Source organism: Pseudoliparis swirei, chromosome 10, assembly GCF_029220125.1.
Source record: "Pseudoliparis swirei isolate HS2019 ecotype Mariana Trench chromosome 10, NWPU_hadal_v1, whole genome shotgun sequence".
NCBI lineage: Eukaryota > Metazoa > Chordata > Actinopteri > Perciformes > Liparidae > Pseudoliparis > Pseudoliparis swirei.
In genome coordinates this window covers 3942644-3961164 of record NC_079397.1, presented here as the reverse complement: position 1 = coordinate 3961164, position 18521 = coordinate 3942644, and the positions used below count along the sequence as shown (strand labels likewise).

Sequence of the window (18521 nt, the reverse complement as noted above, 5' to 3'; positions counted from 1 at the left end):
CAATCTGAACTCTGTCCGCTCTCATGCAGACGGTCTGTTCATCGGTAATGATCCTTCCGCAGGTTCACCTCCGGAAACCTTGTTACGACTTTTACTTCCTGTAGATCAGGGTCTCAACACGTCGATCGCGACCTGCCAGTCGATCGCGCGTAGTGTCGGTAGATCGCATGACATTAAAAAGATTGGCCCGCCCCCTGACATGTTCTCTAGAGCACGTCTTTGTTCTTTTATTAAACTAAACGTCTGTTGTTGATCGTATCTCCACAGCAGCATGTCATTTCTGTCTCTTCGCGTTGCGTTAACACTTATCGATCTCCGTCTCACGCGCCACAGAGCTCCGTGCGCGCATCGACCGAGCAAAAAAGTCACTTGTCAATCTGTCCACCTGTCCGGGCCGGTGAGGTTTCAGCTTTGCAGCGGTGTCCCCGCCGTCCCTTTCATCACGGCCCAGTTCATGAAGAAAACCCACACAGTCAGTTTGCCTCAGCAGCTGCTAGAGGAAGACTAGAGGCCTTTAGATTGTATCATGGTGGAGTTAATGGTTGACAAACAAGAGAAACATGTTCTGTTTAACCCTCCTGTTACCTTTACATTTACTAACATATTTTACCCTCGGGGTCAATTTAACCCCAGCAATTAAAACATCCAGAAAATTATTAGAATTAATATTGCTTCCCAAGTTTAAGTGTGAGGTACTTTATGTTTGTTTGTTGACTACCTAAATAGCCCTTTAAATAAATAAAAAAGTTGATATTTCGTATATGTTTGACACAGTGAAAAACAGCCTGGGGTCAAATTGACCCCAAAGAACACTGACATTAAACATTGAATGGGGTCAAATTGACCCGAAAGGTAACAGGAGGGTTAAACATTCTGTTTAGGATGAAGATGTATTAATGTTCCATATGGAAGAAAACTGCTAAATAACTGCTGAGTTGCAGCACCATTGTATAGAAGAATGTATAAATGTATATATCCGTCTTTTGTCATAAATCTCTATGTTCTCACAAAATATACCGAGAATATCGGTAATATGTGATTAATCATGATTAATCCACAAAAACCTGTGATTAACCCGATTAAAAATTTTAATCGTTTCACAGCCCTTATATATATACATTAGGGGTGGGCACGTTAACGCGTTAATCTTGCGTTAACGCATCAATTAATTAACGCCGACAATTATTTTATCGCGCGTTAACGCAGGTTTTATTATTTATTTTATTATTGTAAAAGTGTGTTGCTCACAGGCTTTTATTTGGTAAAAGTCTGCTACTGATTGCTGCGGAACTTATCCGGTCTTATCACCGGAGTACTTCCAGCCTTAAATATCATTTAAATGCTAAACACACCGTTGATGCAGCGAATCATACAACCAACACAGTGGAGCGAGGCTTCGGCAGACGAGCTGCAGGGAGGAGATGAACCAAGAGAAGCGAACCAACGCCACAGCGAAGTGGAGAGCTACTGCAGGCCGGTTAGTGAGGGGGACCAGACGTCCTCTTTCCCCGGACATGTCCTGCTTCTGAGACCTAAACAATGCGTCCGGCAGGGATTCCAAAAACGTCGGATTTTGCTTCGTCGGATATTTGTGTTTCTCTGGGTTTTCATAAACTAGTATTTACCCCTTACAAGTTTTGGAAATGGTATCTCCCTTACGTTCCACCTTCTTGCGTGAGCTGACAGAATAGAGAACAGTCATTGGTCGACCGATCTCAGGGTTGCCAGATACACGATAATTATCCTCCAAATACAACCATTTAGAGCCTTTGGTACGATACTTCACCATTTCCAACCTGGCAACACGGAGCACCTCGCCGCCTCCACTAGTTCATTGTTGTTTGTGGGCTGTAAACTACGACCAGCCGCTCCCATAGCGCACTACGCGCTGTGCGGAGGGCACCACGTCCTGAGGGGGCTCCACAGAATAGGCAACTAAAAAAAGTTATAATAATTAGAATGCCGATATTATTTCAGTCTAGAAATATTAGGCACCTTTTAGGCATGTATAGTTCATTTTAGTTTAGTTCATATGGCAGAACATTTAAAATAAGTGTCAAGTTCTATGAATTGACAAACTGCACTGAAAGTGTTTTCTGGTGTCTCACTCTAACAGGGACAACAAATGTTATGGAGTTTTTATTCATATGGCAGAACATTTAAAATAGAAGTGCGCTATACACTACTTTTGAATTAATTATGGATTTTGCGTATACAAATGCGATTAATCGCGATTAATCAGGGAAATCATGCGATTAATCGCGATTAAAAATTTTAATCGTTGCCCAGCCCTAATATACATATATATAAATATATATATATATATATATAGGAGGCGGCTGTGCTTGCAGCGCCACCTAGTGGTGGACCAGCAGCAGTGTCACACTGCTCACTGTCTGAACCTTTAGTCTTTCGTTGTTTGCTGCCTCTGAAGCGTAGAGGACTCATCTGGGTGTTTCCTCCTCAGACCCTCACTTCCTGAACAACAAGGACATGTCGGACGTCACCTTCCTGGTGGAGGGGAAACCGTTTTATGCACACAAAGTGTTGCTGTTCACAGCTTCAGCCAGGTGAACAACTTCTTCTTCGTCTTCTTCTTCTTCGTCTTCTTCTTCTTCTACAACGTTAATAAACGCCACGTTCCCCGTCGTGTCCTCCAGGTTCAAGTCTCTTCTCCAGAACCGACCGGCAGCAGAAAACACCTGCATCGAGATCAGCCACGTCAAGTACAACATTTTCCATGTGAGGATTTCCTCGTCACACAAAAAGACACATAAAGTCACAAAAAGACACAAAAAGACACATTAAGACACATAGTCACAAAAAGACACAAAAAGACACATTAAGACACATAAAGTCACAAAAAGACACAAAAAGACACATTAAGTCACAACAAGACACATAAAGAAACAAAAAGACACAAAAAGACACATTAAGACACAAAGTCACAAAAAGACACAAAATCACAAAAGGATACAAAAAGACACATTAAGACACATAAAGTCACAAAAAGACACATAAAGTCACAAAAAGACACAAAAAGACACATTAAGACACAAAAAGACATAAAGAAACAAAAAGACACAAAAAGACACATTAAGTCACAAAAAGACACATAAAGAAACAAAAAGACACAAAAAGACACATTAAGTCACAAAAAGACACATTAAGACACATAAAGTCACAAAAAGACACATAAAGAAACAAAAAGACACATTAAGTCACAAAAAGACACAAAAAGACATATTAAGACACATAAAGACACAAACAGACACAAACAGACACAATAGGTCTCTTTCCGATGTGACGCTGTTTGTCTGTTCCAGCTGGTGATGCAGTATTTGTACTGCGGCGGCACCGAGTCTCTGCACATACGCAACACCGAGGTCATGGAGGTAAGAGAGACTTACCCCCCCCCCCCCCCCCCCGGGTCCCGGGCCTCATTCCGTGTGGCGGTGCTCTTCCCTGCAGCTTCTGTCTGCAGCCAAGTTCTTCCAGCTCGAGGCCCTTCAGAGACACTGTGAGATCATCTGCTCCAAGAACATCACCACGGAAACCTGCGTGGACCTCTACAAGCACGCCAAGGTGAGGCGCGGCGACGCCACCGACACCAGCGCAGACCGGCACGCCTCTCGCGACGCTTCGCCGTGGCCTCACGTTTCTACACATTCACGTGCAATACCTCTTGTCTCCACCGTGCAGTTCCTCGGCGCCGCTGAGCTCACGACCTTCATCGAGGGCTACTTCCTGAAGAACATGGTGCTGCTGATCGAACTCGAGGGCTTCAAGCTGCTGCTGTACGAGCCCCCCCCGCCCGCCGAGAGCCCCGCCTCCAGCCCCGGCATCTGCTCCGACATCCTCCTGGACCTGGAGAAGACCCTGGCCACGCGCATCCACTCCATCCACCTCTCCAGCTCCAAGGGCTCGGTGGTGTGACCCCGCCCCCATCGGCTGCTGAAGAGGGGCGTGTCTACGTCAGGGATTCCCTTTAATTCTGCCCCCTGGTGGTGAACGTTGGCATGACAGGACTGATGACCTCACACCCCGACAGTCAAAACGAACTCGACTCAGCAGTATCGCTCAGACCCGACGGTGATCATAACAACTCATTGTATTTCATAAAGGACACGTGCATGGAATACATTAAAAAGGTAGAGTAGGACTCAATAAATTCAGCTTTGTGAGACTTTTAGGTCTCCAGACTTCACGGCGGTGGTATTAAAAGTGCGTCACGTGCCAACATGTAATCGTTCTTATACAAGTGGCTAGTAGCAACGCCAGCAGACGGACCTAGGCTCCGCCTCCTCTCCGTTGGATACGTCTCACTGTGTTACATCTACTGTGCGATCACAGGCACTTCCACCCGGCTCGCGGCGGCGGCCCGCTCAGTGACATCTACGCCGCCGTGCACGGCGGAAAAAAAACACGGATGTCCAACTTGTTTTTTTTTGTTTTTGAGTTGCCGGGCAGAACTCACCTCACGGACCGCTTTCACGAAAAAGAAGAAGGAAGAGAACAACGCTGCTTATTAACTTTCCATCCACTGCAAAACGGACCGAGCGGGATTCAGAGACGGATTCCGATTTATCTTTCAAGACTTTTAGAGCTAAAGTGTAAATACGTCCCCAAAGTCGTCGTCGTCGTGCTGCTCGTATTTGTTATTTTTTTTTGTAACCTGATGTCGAGTATTCTCCAGCGCTCTCATCGGACTCCCCCCTGGACTAGTTTGTTTCCTGCTGGGTTTTTTTGTGTCCGCTTTAATGCAAAAAAAAGTTGCATGTTTGAAATCCTCCGTTTTGGCTTTCTGTGCCGAATTGTTCTCGTCCAATCAGAGGGCGCGCCCTTTAATTAGTGATGCGATCCACACGATCAGGAGCATTTTAAAAGGCCTCGACGCGGCTGAAGTTTCTGTTAAATTCCCACTCGCTGTCGGCTTATTAGAGACGCAACAACATCATGTGACTCGCACAGTCCCGACCTTTGGAATGCATATTTTAAATTTAAGCATAAAAAGGTGACGCAACATCACAACGTTCATATTTAGGTTTAGTGACTTCGTGGCACCCGGCTGTAAAATGATCTCCACCTAGAACTGTGACTCGCATCATGGGAGTTCAATAATTTAGCGTTTTTTTCTTTAATTCAACTGAAACTTTGAAACGTCAGAACAAAAGATTAAGAACTGTTATTTCCTATTTTTAGAAAGGTACAAATAAGCTTACGGGTCGACGAAATGCGGCAAGAAAACATCCGATCGTGGTGTTTTAATAAGCTTTACATTAAAAACACAATCTGCAGCTTCAAGTCGTCACTTCTTATATTCTGGATACATTTTGGATGAATTCGTGTCCGCGGCGTCAAGATTTGTTCTCGAAGTATTTGCTGACGTTGGGATTTGCTTAACCGAACCCAGTGGCTCATGGGAGTTGTAGTTTTCTGAGCATAAAGTTTAAATAGTTCAAACGGGTTGGCCACAACGTAAACGAATAGCCCCGTTATAGCATATGTATTTGAAAAGGGAAAACAGGACGATGAAAAAGCTTTTCATACTTTGCTAAGTCACATCATTATACTAATTAATAATTTATAATTGACTAAAACGTCCTTAAAACAATATGCGACCTTTCCAAGTTTCACCACCAGGGTTCATTAGTATTCGGCCTATTTTAATAAATATTGTTTGTCACATTCTGGTGTTTATATTAATTATGAATGTGTGAATGGTTGCGGTACATCTTTAGTAAAAAGATGTGTTGTTTGCGTCTCTAATAATCTGATTCTGAAATTCAACCTCTCGTCTCAGCTCCGCCCCCTCGCCATTAGACGATGCTACAAAAAGGAGGAACTCCTCGAGGCAGCAGTACATTATATGAATGTATTAATGCTACGAAGGTTTAATATTTACATAATGTGCTATATCTGCAGTCCAGCAAGAAAACCAAAAACCTAAACGCTTCCCTCGCGATCCCTGAAGCGTCCTCTTTGTGATGTTTGTTTCCTCCAGATAAAGAGATATTTCTTCAAAATATTGTAGCACTCAAAATTAAATAAACTTTTTGGTTTTGGTCCATAAAAACAACGTTTTAACAGAAATATACAGAAAAGAGTTGGTTTTAGGTTCTGTGAGTAGCTACAGAAAATGAAATATTATCCTATACGACTTTATTTTCTTACCTATACATGCTTATATATTTTATTTTTCATTCCACAGCTCTTTTGTTTTACAAAAGGGGGAAAATGTGATTGATATATAAATATATATAAATATATATAAAAATGTATATTTATTTTATATATATATATAAATATATATGTATATATGTATTTATATATATATATAAATACTTATATATAAATATATATATATATATAATTATATAACTATATATATTTATTAAAAGAAAGATGCTTTAAAGTTTTTAAATCAAGCAATATTTCCACAAGACTGTATAACAATGAATAATATGCCACAGGATATGGAGCTACAGGATAAATGTGAATTGAAAGACACGAAAAAATTACATAGAAAAGCAGGAATATACTCATTTTGTTCAGATTTTTGTGACATCGATATTTTATTTTAAAAGAATACGTCTTAACTCATAGGCTGTTTATAATTTTTTAGATGAACTCAATCATACTGAGCTTTGTATTGAAACCGCCACACACACCCACATTTCTAATGAATCGTGATATTTTATTGGTGAAATGTAACTTTAAAGAGATGCAAAAGGTTTCATAATGATGTCAAGCACTCCTCCTGGTGCCAGCGTTAACTCACACGTTAATATTTCAAGCTCCCGGTCCTCATTGTGACCGAAACCGAAGCTGAATATGACTTTAGAATAAGAGAGAAAAGCCAAAAGTCTTATTTTATTAGTCTCAACAGAGTAAAAGTGGGTTTGCATGGCTCTTCTTGTTTAATGTCGTTGAGAATGCTTCGTCCAACAACGCTCCCCGGATGTGTCCGTCTGTTCCTGGTAATAAAAAATCATTTCTCCGAGACGCAGTGGAGACATGCATGGGATATTCACTAGATTTAATATCTATATAAGGGGAGGGGGGAGGGGACTTTTGCTATTATTTTTCCTTCGATGAGAACATGTATATTGTACAATATATATATATATATATGAAATATAAATGATACATGGTGTGAGGAGCAGGGATTTGGTGGAGTACAACACAAGAGGAGTGCTACACCCTCTGTTGACATGCTTTGTGGACAGCTAATAAAACGACCGGTTTGAAAAGAGTACGGAGGTCTTTTTTCTTGTTGTGTTGGTTGCAGATGTGACAAACAAATCAGTTGTATAACTCTTCTACGAGGACGCCGCAGATGAAGACGTGACACATCTGGCCACGGCCCAGATGTCGGATCGATCCTTTTGCTTTTTGCAGAGCTAATGACTCACGGAGCCAGAGGACTGTCTGCTGCCATTGAGGAAGAAATACAAGGTCATGACTAAGTCAGGAGGACAATTTGGATGAGACTAAAAAAAAATGTTGGGGTGTAGAGATTTTTTTCTTCTTTTTTCTGTCTCATTAAGATATATTTTTAAAAAAAATCTTTACACCACAATAGATGAATACGTCTCGATTTTTTTTGGAGGCAATTGAACGCAACAGGGTGTAAATGGAGGTCACAACAGGTGTTGTGACATTTGGAGCGTCGTATGAAGAGGATGAGCATACATGCTGTTCGCCGGCCGGCCGCAGGGGGGCGCTGTTGCACTGCTTCTGTGTTTTGCTCTGTTGAGGGATTTGAGAAGGAACCGGAGGAGGTCATCTTATTGCTCCCATCATATGTATTAAATAAAGATTGTGGATTGTTTTGAACCTTATTGGGAGTGTTAACACAGGCTTTAACGACATGAGATTATTATATAACACCACACATCGAGTTGCTGAGGTAGATCTAGTCTAGTTTCCTGGTGAGCACATTGTCAACTAATACAAGAAATTAGCATCACAATTCTGAATATTCGCTGTTTTTGAATACATTTTAATGCAAATAATTGTTGGTTGCAGCCCTTTTATATAATATATTCATCTACTCCATTTGTGCTCCATCACAGCCGACAGTAATCAGCAGTTCCATTAGGTTAATTTCCCCCTGATTGAATGATGTAATCCTCATTGCCAGAATTTTGTCCGAAAATGACTGAATACATACTAATAATAATGTGTCACGGTGATCAATGAGTAAAATTACTTATTGAACCGCTCTGAAAACAGGAAGATGTAGTTGTATTTCTGCTCCAGAAGATGCTTGTTTTAACAAATACATGTTTGGGCTCATTTCCTCAAATGGCCTCTAGGGGGCAGTGACGACCAAAGCCTCTCCGTGAAAGCCCGAACACGAAGAAGAAAACGACCGTTTCTTTCGCAGGCAACCGTAAAGTTGCTTAATTTAGTCCACGGTGACATAAAGTTTCCATTACGAATGTATTAGCGACTCGTATGTTAGCAGATAATACAAATATACATAATAATAAACCGCGGCTGCTGAATGAAACCCGTGGGACGTAAGTTACCCACTACGCCTGCGCACTCCAAAGCAAAACATCGAGCCGCCCTTCTCCTCCTTCTCCTTCTTCTCCGCCAACTTGCACCGCAGGGTTGTGCGGACGTCGACTCCCAACGACCCCCCCGCGATAATTTGCTCACCGTATTGGACATTTAGCGACGTAGAAATGGAGAGCCTGTACCGCGCGGAAAACGGTAAGCCCCCGGTGCTGTAAACGCACGCGCCCTACCGCGAGTTATAGGCCGCACTTTGGGATTGTGTGCGCCCGATTCTGAACATGGCGTACCCCGCTCTGAGATGGCGGTGGCTTTTGTGCTGCGTTACAAGCGCCGCTCGCGAGCCGACAGTTACCCGGGAGGTTGCTTCGCGGCAGTTGGTTAGATAATCCAAACTGACATTTTATCACGAGTAAAATGCTTTAACGAAACAGGTTAACTAATTAACTGTTGGCGGCGGTTAGTATTAGTTACCAGCTGTAAACTAGCAGCGGTTGATAGATGCCGCCTTCGCGAGCTTCCACTAAAACTACAGCGATAACAAGTGGCTACAAACGAGTCGTTTAGATATATAGCCGTTAAAAATAAAAGTAATGTCACTTTGTTTTAATTGTAGACCACCCGAATCATTTCAGTAACTTGTACAGAACAGTTAGTCACGACTTCCTCAGCCGTGTCTACGACTTTGTTGTGGCGGTCATGATCCGTGTGTCGTAATTACGACACAGTGGCCAGTCCGTGAAGGCAACCAAGGCTTCGTCATACTCCACGGGACCCCCCGAGGTCCACTGTAATGTTAGGAATAGTTCATTTTAAAACTTATTATTACAGCTTATATTGGCATTTAAATTGTGGAAATTCCGAGTTAAATGTGTTTATTTGAATTATTATAATTATAATTATTGAATTATTTCCTCAATGAAAATACCCATGGCACTTTTTTTTCCTAATATTTATATTTGTTTTAAAGTACTGATATCATTTTAAAAAATGTTTTATTATTTATTAATCGTTATGCACCTTCTACATCAACAAATTCTTTGTATGTTGCAACATACTTCGCAAAATATAAATAAACTATTCGGATGTAGTTTCTAGCATAGTAATGTTACCACTGGTTGGTTGTTGTGGTTGTAGGCAAAGTATAATTACGCTGCCATTCATAATTTAGCTGTGGACCCTAATGATAAAGAAATATTTAATTTATTTGCAGAAACCAGCTTCTGTTTACCTCAGACTTCACACACAAGACCACGAGGCACTTAAAAACTCTTCACACACTTAACATTATTCTTTATAAATATAACAACATTAATGTGCTCATTCAAACTACTTCACGTAAAATGCCTGATTGTCGTGAGTGGATGCATCGGATGTATTTGTGACATTGCGCCATGTTCCTCCAGACTCCCTCCTCCTGCTGCCGTCTCTTCGCCTCTTCATCCCTCCCCTGCGCCTGGTGTCGGCGGCCATGTGGCAGGTGGTCCAGCGGGGCAGCGTGCAGGACTACGGCACGGTGGAGGAGTTCGTCAGCACGGTGTCGGAAATTGTACCCGAGCTTCTGAACGCGGACCAGAAGGCTCAGCTCCTGTTGGGACTCAGGGCGCGGGTGAGGCCGGAGGATGTTTATCGCAGAGCGTTGCCGTCTGCGTTCTAGCACACTCGTTTGACGAAAAGCCTAAAAATGACGATGGAAAGATGATTTATCGCCTGACAGGCGGTAAAAGGTTCAATATTTATTTGTACACGTCTCCCTGAAGGCATCGTTAAAGATGTCATGTTTCCAGAGCCGGATCTCCAGAGTCTGCCGTCGGTGCGTGACATTTCCAGGCACCGTCGCTCGTATTCACCCCCGAGGGGGGGGGGACACCTTTTTCGTTGCAGGTGGTTCTGGAGCTGTGTCGGGCCGAGCAGATCCGAGACACGGAGACCATCGAGCTGCACCTGGAGCGGATCAGGGCCCTCGTGTCCACCTGGGCGGCGCAGGTGAGAACCTCCTCCTCCTGCAGGTGTGTTCCCACCAGACTGTCGCCCTCTCCTCCTTTAAACTGCGTCTGTGTTGCAGCCGTGTTTCGCAGAGGTCGAGTTCCCCGAGTCCCACTTTGTGGATCAAATCGAGCTCCTGTTGAAAGACGCCGACGAGAAGGAGAAGTTTTTCCAGGTTTGTATTTACGTGTTATTTTAAACTCGAGCTGGATTTCTTCACATTTCATATTTCTTCCCTGGCAGAGTGTATATTATAATAATAATAATATGATATGCCGTACTTGAGCATTAGAGTGTGATTATGTCCTCCCAGGATGTTTTTCCCGTGGACTTTGGGCCTGAGTACGACGGCGCGCTGCAGGTGCTCATGCTGGACTTCCTCTCCAGGCTGGAGAAGCTTCTTCCCGTCCCGGACATCCAGCAGGTACTGGAGCAGAAATCAGAGGAAAATATATTCTTATAACTCCAGAACCGGCCTAAGAAAAAACATAGTTTTAAAGTTCATTATCAAACTAATTCAAGGCTAGTTATTTGTGCTAATGGCTAATTCAGCTTTTATTGGGGTTGTAGCCCAAACTCATTGACTCCTATACTTCCTGTTTTCCCCCCAAATCCATGAATATTAACGTCTCTCCTGTTCCAGACTCAATATTTATTTGACTTGACTAAAGTTCAGAGTCTCTTATCAACATAGTTCTTTTATTCCTGGACTCTCAACCTCGTTAACTAAGCATACTGACATACTGGATGTTGACTGTTTGCCTCTCTTTATTTGCTTTTTTCCCCTCGCCGCGTTCCTTTCCCCAGACGGCGTCCATGCTCGGCGCCGTCCCGTCCGCCCTGGAGGAGTGCGTCCACTCTGTTCCCGACCCGCAGCACCTGAGGACCGTGCTGCTGCACCACACCGCGCTCGGACACATGGACCTACCCGGTGTGTGTGTGTGTGTGTGTGTGTGTGTGTGTGGGGACATGCAGCGTGCGACGCTAACGGCGTTCTCTCCCCCCCCCCCGCCGCAGATGAGACTCAGACCATTCCTTCCTCCTTCGGGAACTGCATCCTCTCCTCGCTGTCCCTCCCGCAGCTGGAGAAGGTCGTGATCGACGCGGAGCAGCCGGAGCAGCTCCAGGGCTGCGTGACGGTGCAGGTGGAGGGCGAGACCGTGACGCTGCTGGACTACATACAGATCCAACAGCCGCCGGGTTTGGTGGAGCCCGACTACGACGACGAGGAGGAGGAGGAGGAGGAGGAGGAGGAGGAGAACGAACTGAACGAGGAGGAAGCGGCCGCGGAGACGGGCGACGCCCTGACGCCGGCGGCGTTTCAGCCGCTGAAGCGGAGCAAAAAGCTCCAGCCGAAGAGGAACGCCGCGGAGGAAACGGACGCGGCGTCGGCGAAGAGGCAGAGGAAGAAATACTCTGGCGATAAGACGTGTCCCGTGTGCAACAAGATGTTCCTGCGGGCGGCGGCCATGCGGCGCCACCAGGAGACGCACTCCTCCAACCGCGAGTTCAAGTACAAGTGCGCCGACTGCGACAAGCGCTTCAGGGACCAGTACGACATGAACCGGCACAGCATGCGCGTCCACGAGAAGGACGAGGCGGACGGCGGCGCCAAGGAGGAGGACGAGGCGGCGGGCGACGCTCCCGACGGGTCGGAAAACAAGAACTGCGCCCTGTGCGGGAAGTATTTTGGCCGGCGGGTGGACATGGAGCGGCACATGCGGTCGCACTCGGAGGAGCGGCCGTACGACTGCTGCTTCTGCGAGAAGAAGTTCAAGAACCCGTACGTCCTGAAGAGACACCAGCAGGAGATCTGCAAGAGCCGAGAGCTGAAGAGGCCGAAGAAGAGGGAGGCGCCGCGCGCCAAGCCGCCGCCGCCGGCCGAGGGCCCCGCCGAGGGCCCCGCCGAGGGCAAGGTGTGCCCCATCTGCAGCCGGGTGCTGCCCTGCACCGCCGACATCGCCAAGCACCTGCGCTCGCACACGGAGGAGCGGCCCTTCGTCTGCGTCGGCTGCGAGAAGGGCTTCAAGTACAAGGACACGCTGAAGAAGCACCAGATCATCCACGGCCACGAGGGCGTCCGCGAGGAGCCGAGCAAGACGGCGGAGCAGATCCTGGCGGAGGCCGACGCGGAGAGGAGAGACGCCGACGCGGCGGCGGCGCCCGCGCAGAGAGCCAAGAGGACGGCCGCCGCGGTCTGCCCCGTCTGCTCCCGGGCCTTCGACAGCGTCAAGACGCTGAACCGCCACGTGCAGAGCCACACGGAGGAGCGGCCGTTCCACTGCGTCCACTGCAAGAGGCGCTTCAAGCACATGCACGGCCTGAAGCGCCACCAGGTCTACGCCATCTGCCACAAGAAGGTCGCCCGCTTCTCGTGGAAGAAGGGGGCGGGGCCGAGCGCCGGCGACGCGGCGGCGGGCGACGGCGACGACCCGCCGATGATCCCCGTGTGGTGCTCCGACTGCGGGCAGCACTTTGAGTACCCGGCGGCGCTGAAGCAGCACCAGGAGGACGTGTGCCGGCCGGAGGCGAGCGGCGCCACGCGCTGCGCCGACTGCGGCACGGAGTTCAAGAGCGTGACGATGCTCAAGGTGCACCGCAGGATCCACGACCCGCTCTACTGCGCCGAGTGCGGCAAGATCCTGGCCAGCGAGCCGGCGTTCGAGCGCCACAAGCTGATGCACCGGCCCATGCCGTGCACCATGTGCGACGAGGCCTTCACGCTGCTGCGCCGGCTGCGCGAGCACTACGACAAGCGCCACGCCTTCTCCGGGCCGTACCCGTGCGCCCAGTGCGGCAAGACCTTCGCGCAGCTGTCCTACCTCTCCATCCACCAGCGCATCCACCAGGGCGAGTTCCCGTACGCGTGCGCCGCCTGCCCCGAGAAGTTCCGCTCGTCCAACTGCCTGACGGTGCACCGGCGGAAGCACACGGGCGAGAAGCCCTTCCTGTGCTGGCAGTGCGGCAAGCGCTACCGCTCGGCCTCGGAGCTCACGGTGCACATGGGCACGCACTCGGAGGCGCGGCCGTGGGCGTGCGCGCAGTGCGCCGCGGCGTACCGCACCAAGCTGCAGCTCGCCAACCACGTGGAGCAGGTGCACGTGGGCGTGCGCTACCCGTGCGGCGGCTGCGGCAAGCGCTTCATGAAGGAGACGTCGCTGAAGCGGCACGAGCTGATCCACACGGGCGAGCGGCCGCACCAGTGCACCGTGTGCGGCAAGACCTTCCTGACCGCCAACGAGCTGCGGCTGCACACGCGCTACCACACGGGCGAGCGGCCGTACAAGTGCGAGGAGTGCGGCAAGGCCTTCATCCAGTCGGGCTACCTGAAGTCGCACATGCGCATCCACACCGGGGAGAAGCCGTTCACGTGCGACGTCTGCGACAAGGGCTTCCGTCTGTCGTACCACATGAAGAAGCACCGGCGGACGCACGCCGGCAAGCCCAAGGGCTGCGTGTGCGAGGAGTGCGGCGCGGCGTTCCTCCACAAGAAGTCGCTGTGGGAACACTCGCTGGGCCACGACGTCAAGGCGGAGCCGGCGCTCACCGGAGAAGTCAGGATCGAATTTCAATAGTGTGTGTGTGTGAGAGAGAGAGAGTGTGAGAGAGAGAATGATGTAGTGTGTGTCAGAGAGAGAGAGAGTGTGTGTGTGTGTGTGTGTGTGTGTGAGAGAATGTAGTGTGTGAGAGAGAGAGTGTGAGAGAGAGAATGTAGTGTGTGTCAGAGAGAGAGTGTGTGAGAGAGATAATGTAGTGTGTGTCAGAGAGAGAGAGTGTGTGTGTGTGTGTGAGAGAGAATGTAGTGTGAGAGAGAGAGAGAATGTAGTGTGTGAGAGAGAGAATGTAGTGTGTGTGTCAGAGAGAGAGAGTGTGTGTGTGTGTGTGTGTGAGAGAGAATAGTGTGTGAGAGAGAGAATGTAGTGTGTGAGAGAGAGAGTGTGTGAGAGAGTGTGAGAGAGAGAATGTAGTGTGTGTGAGAGAGAGAGAGAGAGTGTGAGAGAGAGAAAGAAAGTGAGTGTGTGTCAGAGAGAAAGAAAGTGAGTGTGTGTGAGGGAGTGTGTGTGAGGGAGAGTGTGTGAGAGAGAGAGTGTGTGTGAGAGAGAAAGAAAGTGAGTGTGTGTGAGGGAGAGTGTGTGAGAGAGTGTGAGTGAGAGTGTTCGTCGTCACCAAACTTTTTCATTTTATTTTGACCAATTTGTTCCTTTTTTCTTCTTCCTTGAAGCGTTTTGGTTTATTAAAAATGCCAATGAATAATTTCTGCTGACGTGGCTTTTTGAAATAAATGTTTCTTGAATGTATTCTTGCTTCACTCCAATTTTTTTAAATAGTGCTGAAGAGGTTTATAAATTATCAATTTAACAAATAATTGATCATTTCTTTGTTTAATTTTAAGATGAGCTTGGTCCTGCTTTTTTAAATATAAGTATACGATGTTTATTTCAAGGTTTGGGCTGTTGAACGAACATAAGTATTTAAAGATGTCACGCAGGGCTCTTGTTGGTTATTCTATTATTCACACTCCACTCCGATTGGCTGCCCTCCTAACTTGTTGTGACGTCACACAATCACCTCTCACGCGCTCACCTGTTGAACTCCGGAAGCTGACTTTTTTCAAACTGCTTTCTGGTGTGAAACTCAACGCATGGTGGAACTCACGAGACGTGACGTCACACACAAACGTTTTGAGTGGCTTCAACGTGCGTTTCACGTATTAGTCAGTACCCTCCTTTCGCCGGGAGGTGGCAGTATAGTAGTGACGATGAAGCTGCGTGTGGGGACGGAAGAGCTGTCGGAAGCGCCCCCCCCCCCCCCAGCTGGTGTCGGAGGCTCTTGACTCTGCGGGCTTCCGTACACATTAATTAACCGCGTTTCCTCCGCGTCTCGAGTTCAGACATCTGTTGAAGGAAACCAGCGTTTTGTTTACGCAGCTTTTTATGCAACATCAATTTCCCAACGACTGTTTGTTTGCGCGCGCGCGGCGACCGCGAGTCAATATTTATCCCTTTTGAGGGCCGCGTCACGTGACTTGCTGACTGAGCCTGAGTGACGGTTCGTGTGACCGCAGCACGGCGGCCCCGGATCCAGGGAAACGGCTCCCATCCCTCAGAGGAGGAAGAAGAAGAGGAAGAAAAGGAGAAGAGAATCAAAGGCCGTCTGAGTCAGAGCGTCTCCGGAGTGTTGGGAGCAGATCACTTTTTAACCCAGAGCATATTGATTTATATGAGGCTGTAATTGCTTCAGCGTGTCCTGGATTATTCCCCCAGTAATTGAGGCCTGGCAGAGGGCTCTTTCCTAGACACGGCCTCCCCGGTGCCGGTGGTGGGCAGAGAGAGGACTCCCCAGCCGGCTGCGTCGAGCCAGGGAGCAGTGGCCCCCTAACCCCCCCCCCCACACACACACACACACACACAAACACACACATGGTGTATCTCCCTGGTCCAGGTCTAGCTTCAGCGTGATGGGACGGCCATGACACTGACACCAAGAAGTCCTGATTTCTGGCTGGCCTTCTCTCTCTCGCTCTCTCTCTCTCCAGGATTAGCCGTGTTTACTGAAACCGCATATTGAGGCTGTAATTATTGTACACGCTGTTGTTGGGGTATTTGTTTTTGTGTTTTTGTGTTTTTGTGACTCAGTGGAACATTCCTGTGACTCAGAATGAGCTCGACAAGCAAAAACATCCCGACACCTGCGCCTACGTCTCTGAACCACAGCCCGATGAAGGTGTGCACGTTACAAAGTGTGCACGTTACAAAGTGCACGTTACAAAGTTCACGTTACAAAGTTCACATTACAATGTGTGCACATTACAAAGTGTGCACATTACAAAGTGTGCACGTTACAAAGTTCACGTTACAATGTGTGCACGTTACAAAGTTCACGTTACAAAGTTCACGTTACAATGTGTGCACGTTACAAAGTGCACGTTACAATGTGTGCACGTTACAAAGTGCACGTTACAATGTGTGCACGTTACAAAGTGTGCACGTTACAATGTGTGCACATTACAACGTGCATGTTACAATGTGTGCACGTTACAAAGTTCACGTTACAATGTGTGCACGTTACAAAGTGCACGTTACAATGTGTGCACGTTACAATGTGTGCACGTTACAATGTGTGCACGTTACAAAGTGCACGTTACAACGTGCATGTTACAAAGTGTGCACGTTACAATGTGCACGTTACAAAGTGCACGTTACAAAGTGCATGTTACAATGTGTGCACGTTACAATGTGTGCACGTTACAAAGTGCATGTTACAATGTGTGCACGTTACAAAGTGCACGTTACAAAGTGCATGTTACAATGTGTGCATGTTACAAAGTGCACGTTACAAAGTGCACGTTACAAAGTGTTCATGTTACAAAGTGTGCACGTTACAAAGTGCACGTTACAAAGTGCACGTTACAAAGTGTGCACGTTACAATGATGACAGCGCCCTATTGGATGATAATGACACCTTTTCGGTGACAGTTCAGTATTTTGATCCATTCTCCATATAAATTGATCAATGCAGCCGATCGGCTTCGTCTGGACTTCATTGATTCGGCTCCTCGAGACGAACGTCACGTCGTCGTCATGGTAACGGCCTCCACGCCGAGACTGAGAAACTGTTACATTTATTAAAAAATCGTCCACTTGATGAAAAGCAGTTAAACTCTCCCAGAGAGCTGGACCCCCCCCCCCCCCCGCAGAAAGAGAATAGAGGTCTGCTCTAATCAAGCGTGTGCACGTGCATGCGCCTGCGTGCACGTGTGTCCTCAAGTGAACCCTGTGTGTGTGTGTGTGTGTGTGTGTGCTCACACATCCCCAGCCTCACACATTCCCTCCCATCTTGGGTACCAGCCCCACACACGCGGTCCTTCCTCCATCCTCCCGCGGCGCGTTCATGTCCTCTCGGTCATTTGCATTCTGCGCCGCCGTCCGTGTCTCCCTCTGTGTGTGTGTGTGTGTGTGTATGTGGGGGGGGGGCTAACACTGCAAAAAGTGTCTGTTTTTGTCAATGGCTATCTTGCTATTTTGTTATAGCGTAAAAGATTCTTCCAAGTCGTGGGAAAGGGGATAACGCTGCTCGTTGCCAGATCTGTTGCATAGGTTTTCTTTTCAAGGCAGATCCCCCTCTCGGCGAAGTGCATTCAAGAAAACACCCCGTAAAAAAAGACATGAACTGTCCCGGTGCCGGTGGCGTGTTTTATAAAACCCTTCCTCTTGAAAAACTCACGTCTTCATGGGGATGCACTTCTTTCTCTCTTTCTCTCTTTTCTTACAGTGAACAAACGGTTTCTCCTCCTCCTCCAGAAGGGAGTGAAAACAAGTCTTTCCCTGGTCAATGAGTTCACTGGGGCGGACCTCTCCTTCGACAAGGCTGCAGGGGGGGGGGGGGGTCATCAAAAGTCTTGCAACCGAGGAGAAAAGAGAGACAGACAGAGAGAGAGAGAGAGAGAGAAACCTGGCACCACGACAGCACAGAGCCCTGGATATTAGAGACGGCGAACAAGGGAAGGTGACCCCCTCCCCCCCTCTCCCCCTCTCTTCTTCTTCTTCTTCTTCTTCTTCTTCTTCTTCTTCTTCTTCTTCTTCTTCCTCTTCCTCTTCCTCCTACTACTGCATCAGCAGATGTGCAGCACAAGCCCAAACATCCCCGTCAGCGCAGACCACAGTGATAACAGGAAGCGTCGGCCGTGACGCATTCAGGGGCTGCAGCGTCTGGGTTTTTTTCGGCCTTTTTTTTTCTCGGGGTCAAGAGTCAACGAGAGAGGAGATGAGTTCACATCCAAGACGGAGAGGCTTAAGGGCGCTAACAAGGTCACAGCACCCTGGGGTCTGAAAGCAGCTTTGCCCCCCCCCTCCCTCCCCCTCATTTTATGATGACGCAATCCGCCCGGAGACGCTGTCGGGTCTCGAGCTCGCGGGCCGACCAGCTGACATGTTGGATGCAGAGGATTTCTTGTGTTGTGATGGTCAAGCAAAACCGCATCTATAATTATTATATAGTCTATATAACCT

The 18521-nt window shown here is 47.7% G+C and overlaps 2 protein-coding genes across 2 annotated transcripts in view; both read left to right on the top strand.

Annotated features, from left to right (window-relative positions):
• The window catches only part of LOC130200512 (ankyrin repeat and BTB/POZ domain-containing protein 3-A), a 131624-nt gene extending 125435 nt beyond the window's left edge, over nt 1-6189 (top strand). Inside the window, exons 13-17 of the mRNA XM_056424871.1 lie at nt 2468-2570; nt 2661-2742; nt 3327-3395; nt 3472-3585; nt 3703-6189. Of these exons, the coding sequence (XP_056280846.1) occupies nt 2468-2570; nt 2661-2742; nt 3327-3395; nt 3472-3585; nt 3703-3936 (602 nt within the window). The 3' untranslated portion in view covers nt 3937-6189. The remainder of the gene's footprint in view (nt 1-2467; nt 2571-2660; nt 2743-3326; nt 3396-3471; nt 3586-3702) is intronic.
• Nucleotides 6190-8066: 1877 nt separating this feature from the next.
• On the top strand, nt 8067-14173 carry LOC130200511 (zinc finger protein 14-like). Its single transcript, XM_056424870.1, has 7 exons — nt 8067-8724; nt 9933-10135; nt 10411-10512; nt 10592-10687; nt 10826-10936; nt 11320-11443; nt 11530-14173. Exons 1-7 carry the CDS (start codon nt 8697-8699, stop codon nt 14085-14087), a joined length of 3222 nt encoding a protein of 1073 aa, XP_056280845.1. The 5' UTR covers nt 8067-8696; the 3' UTR covers nt 14088-14173.
• Nucleotides 14174-18521: the final 4348 nt, after the last annotated feature.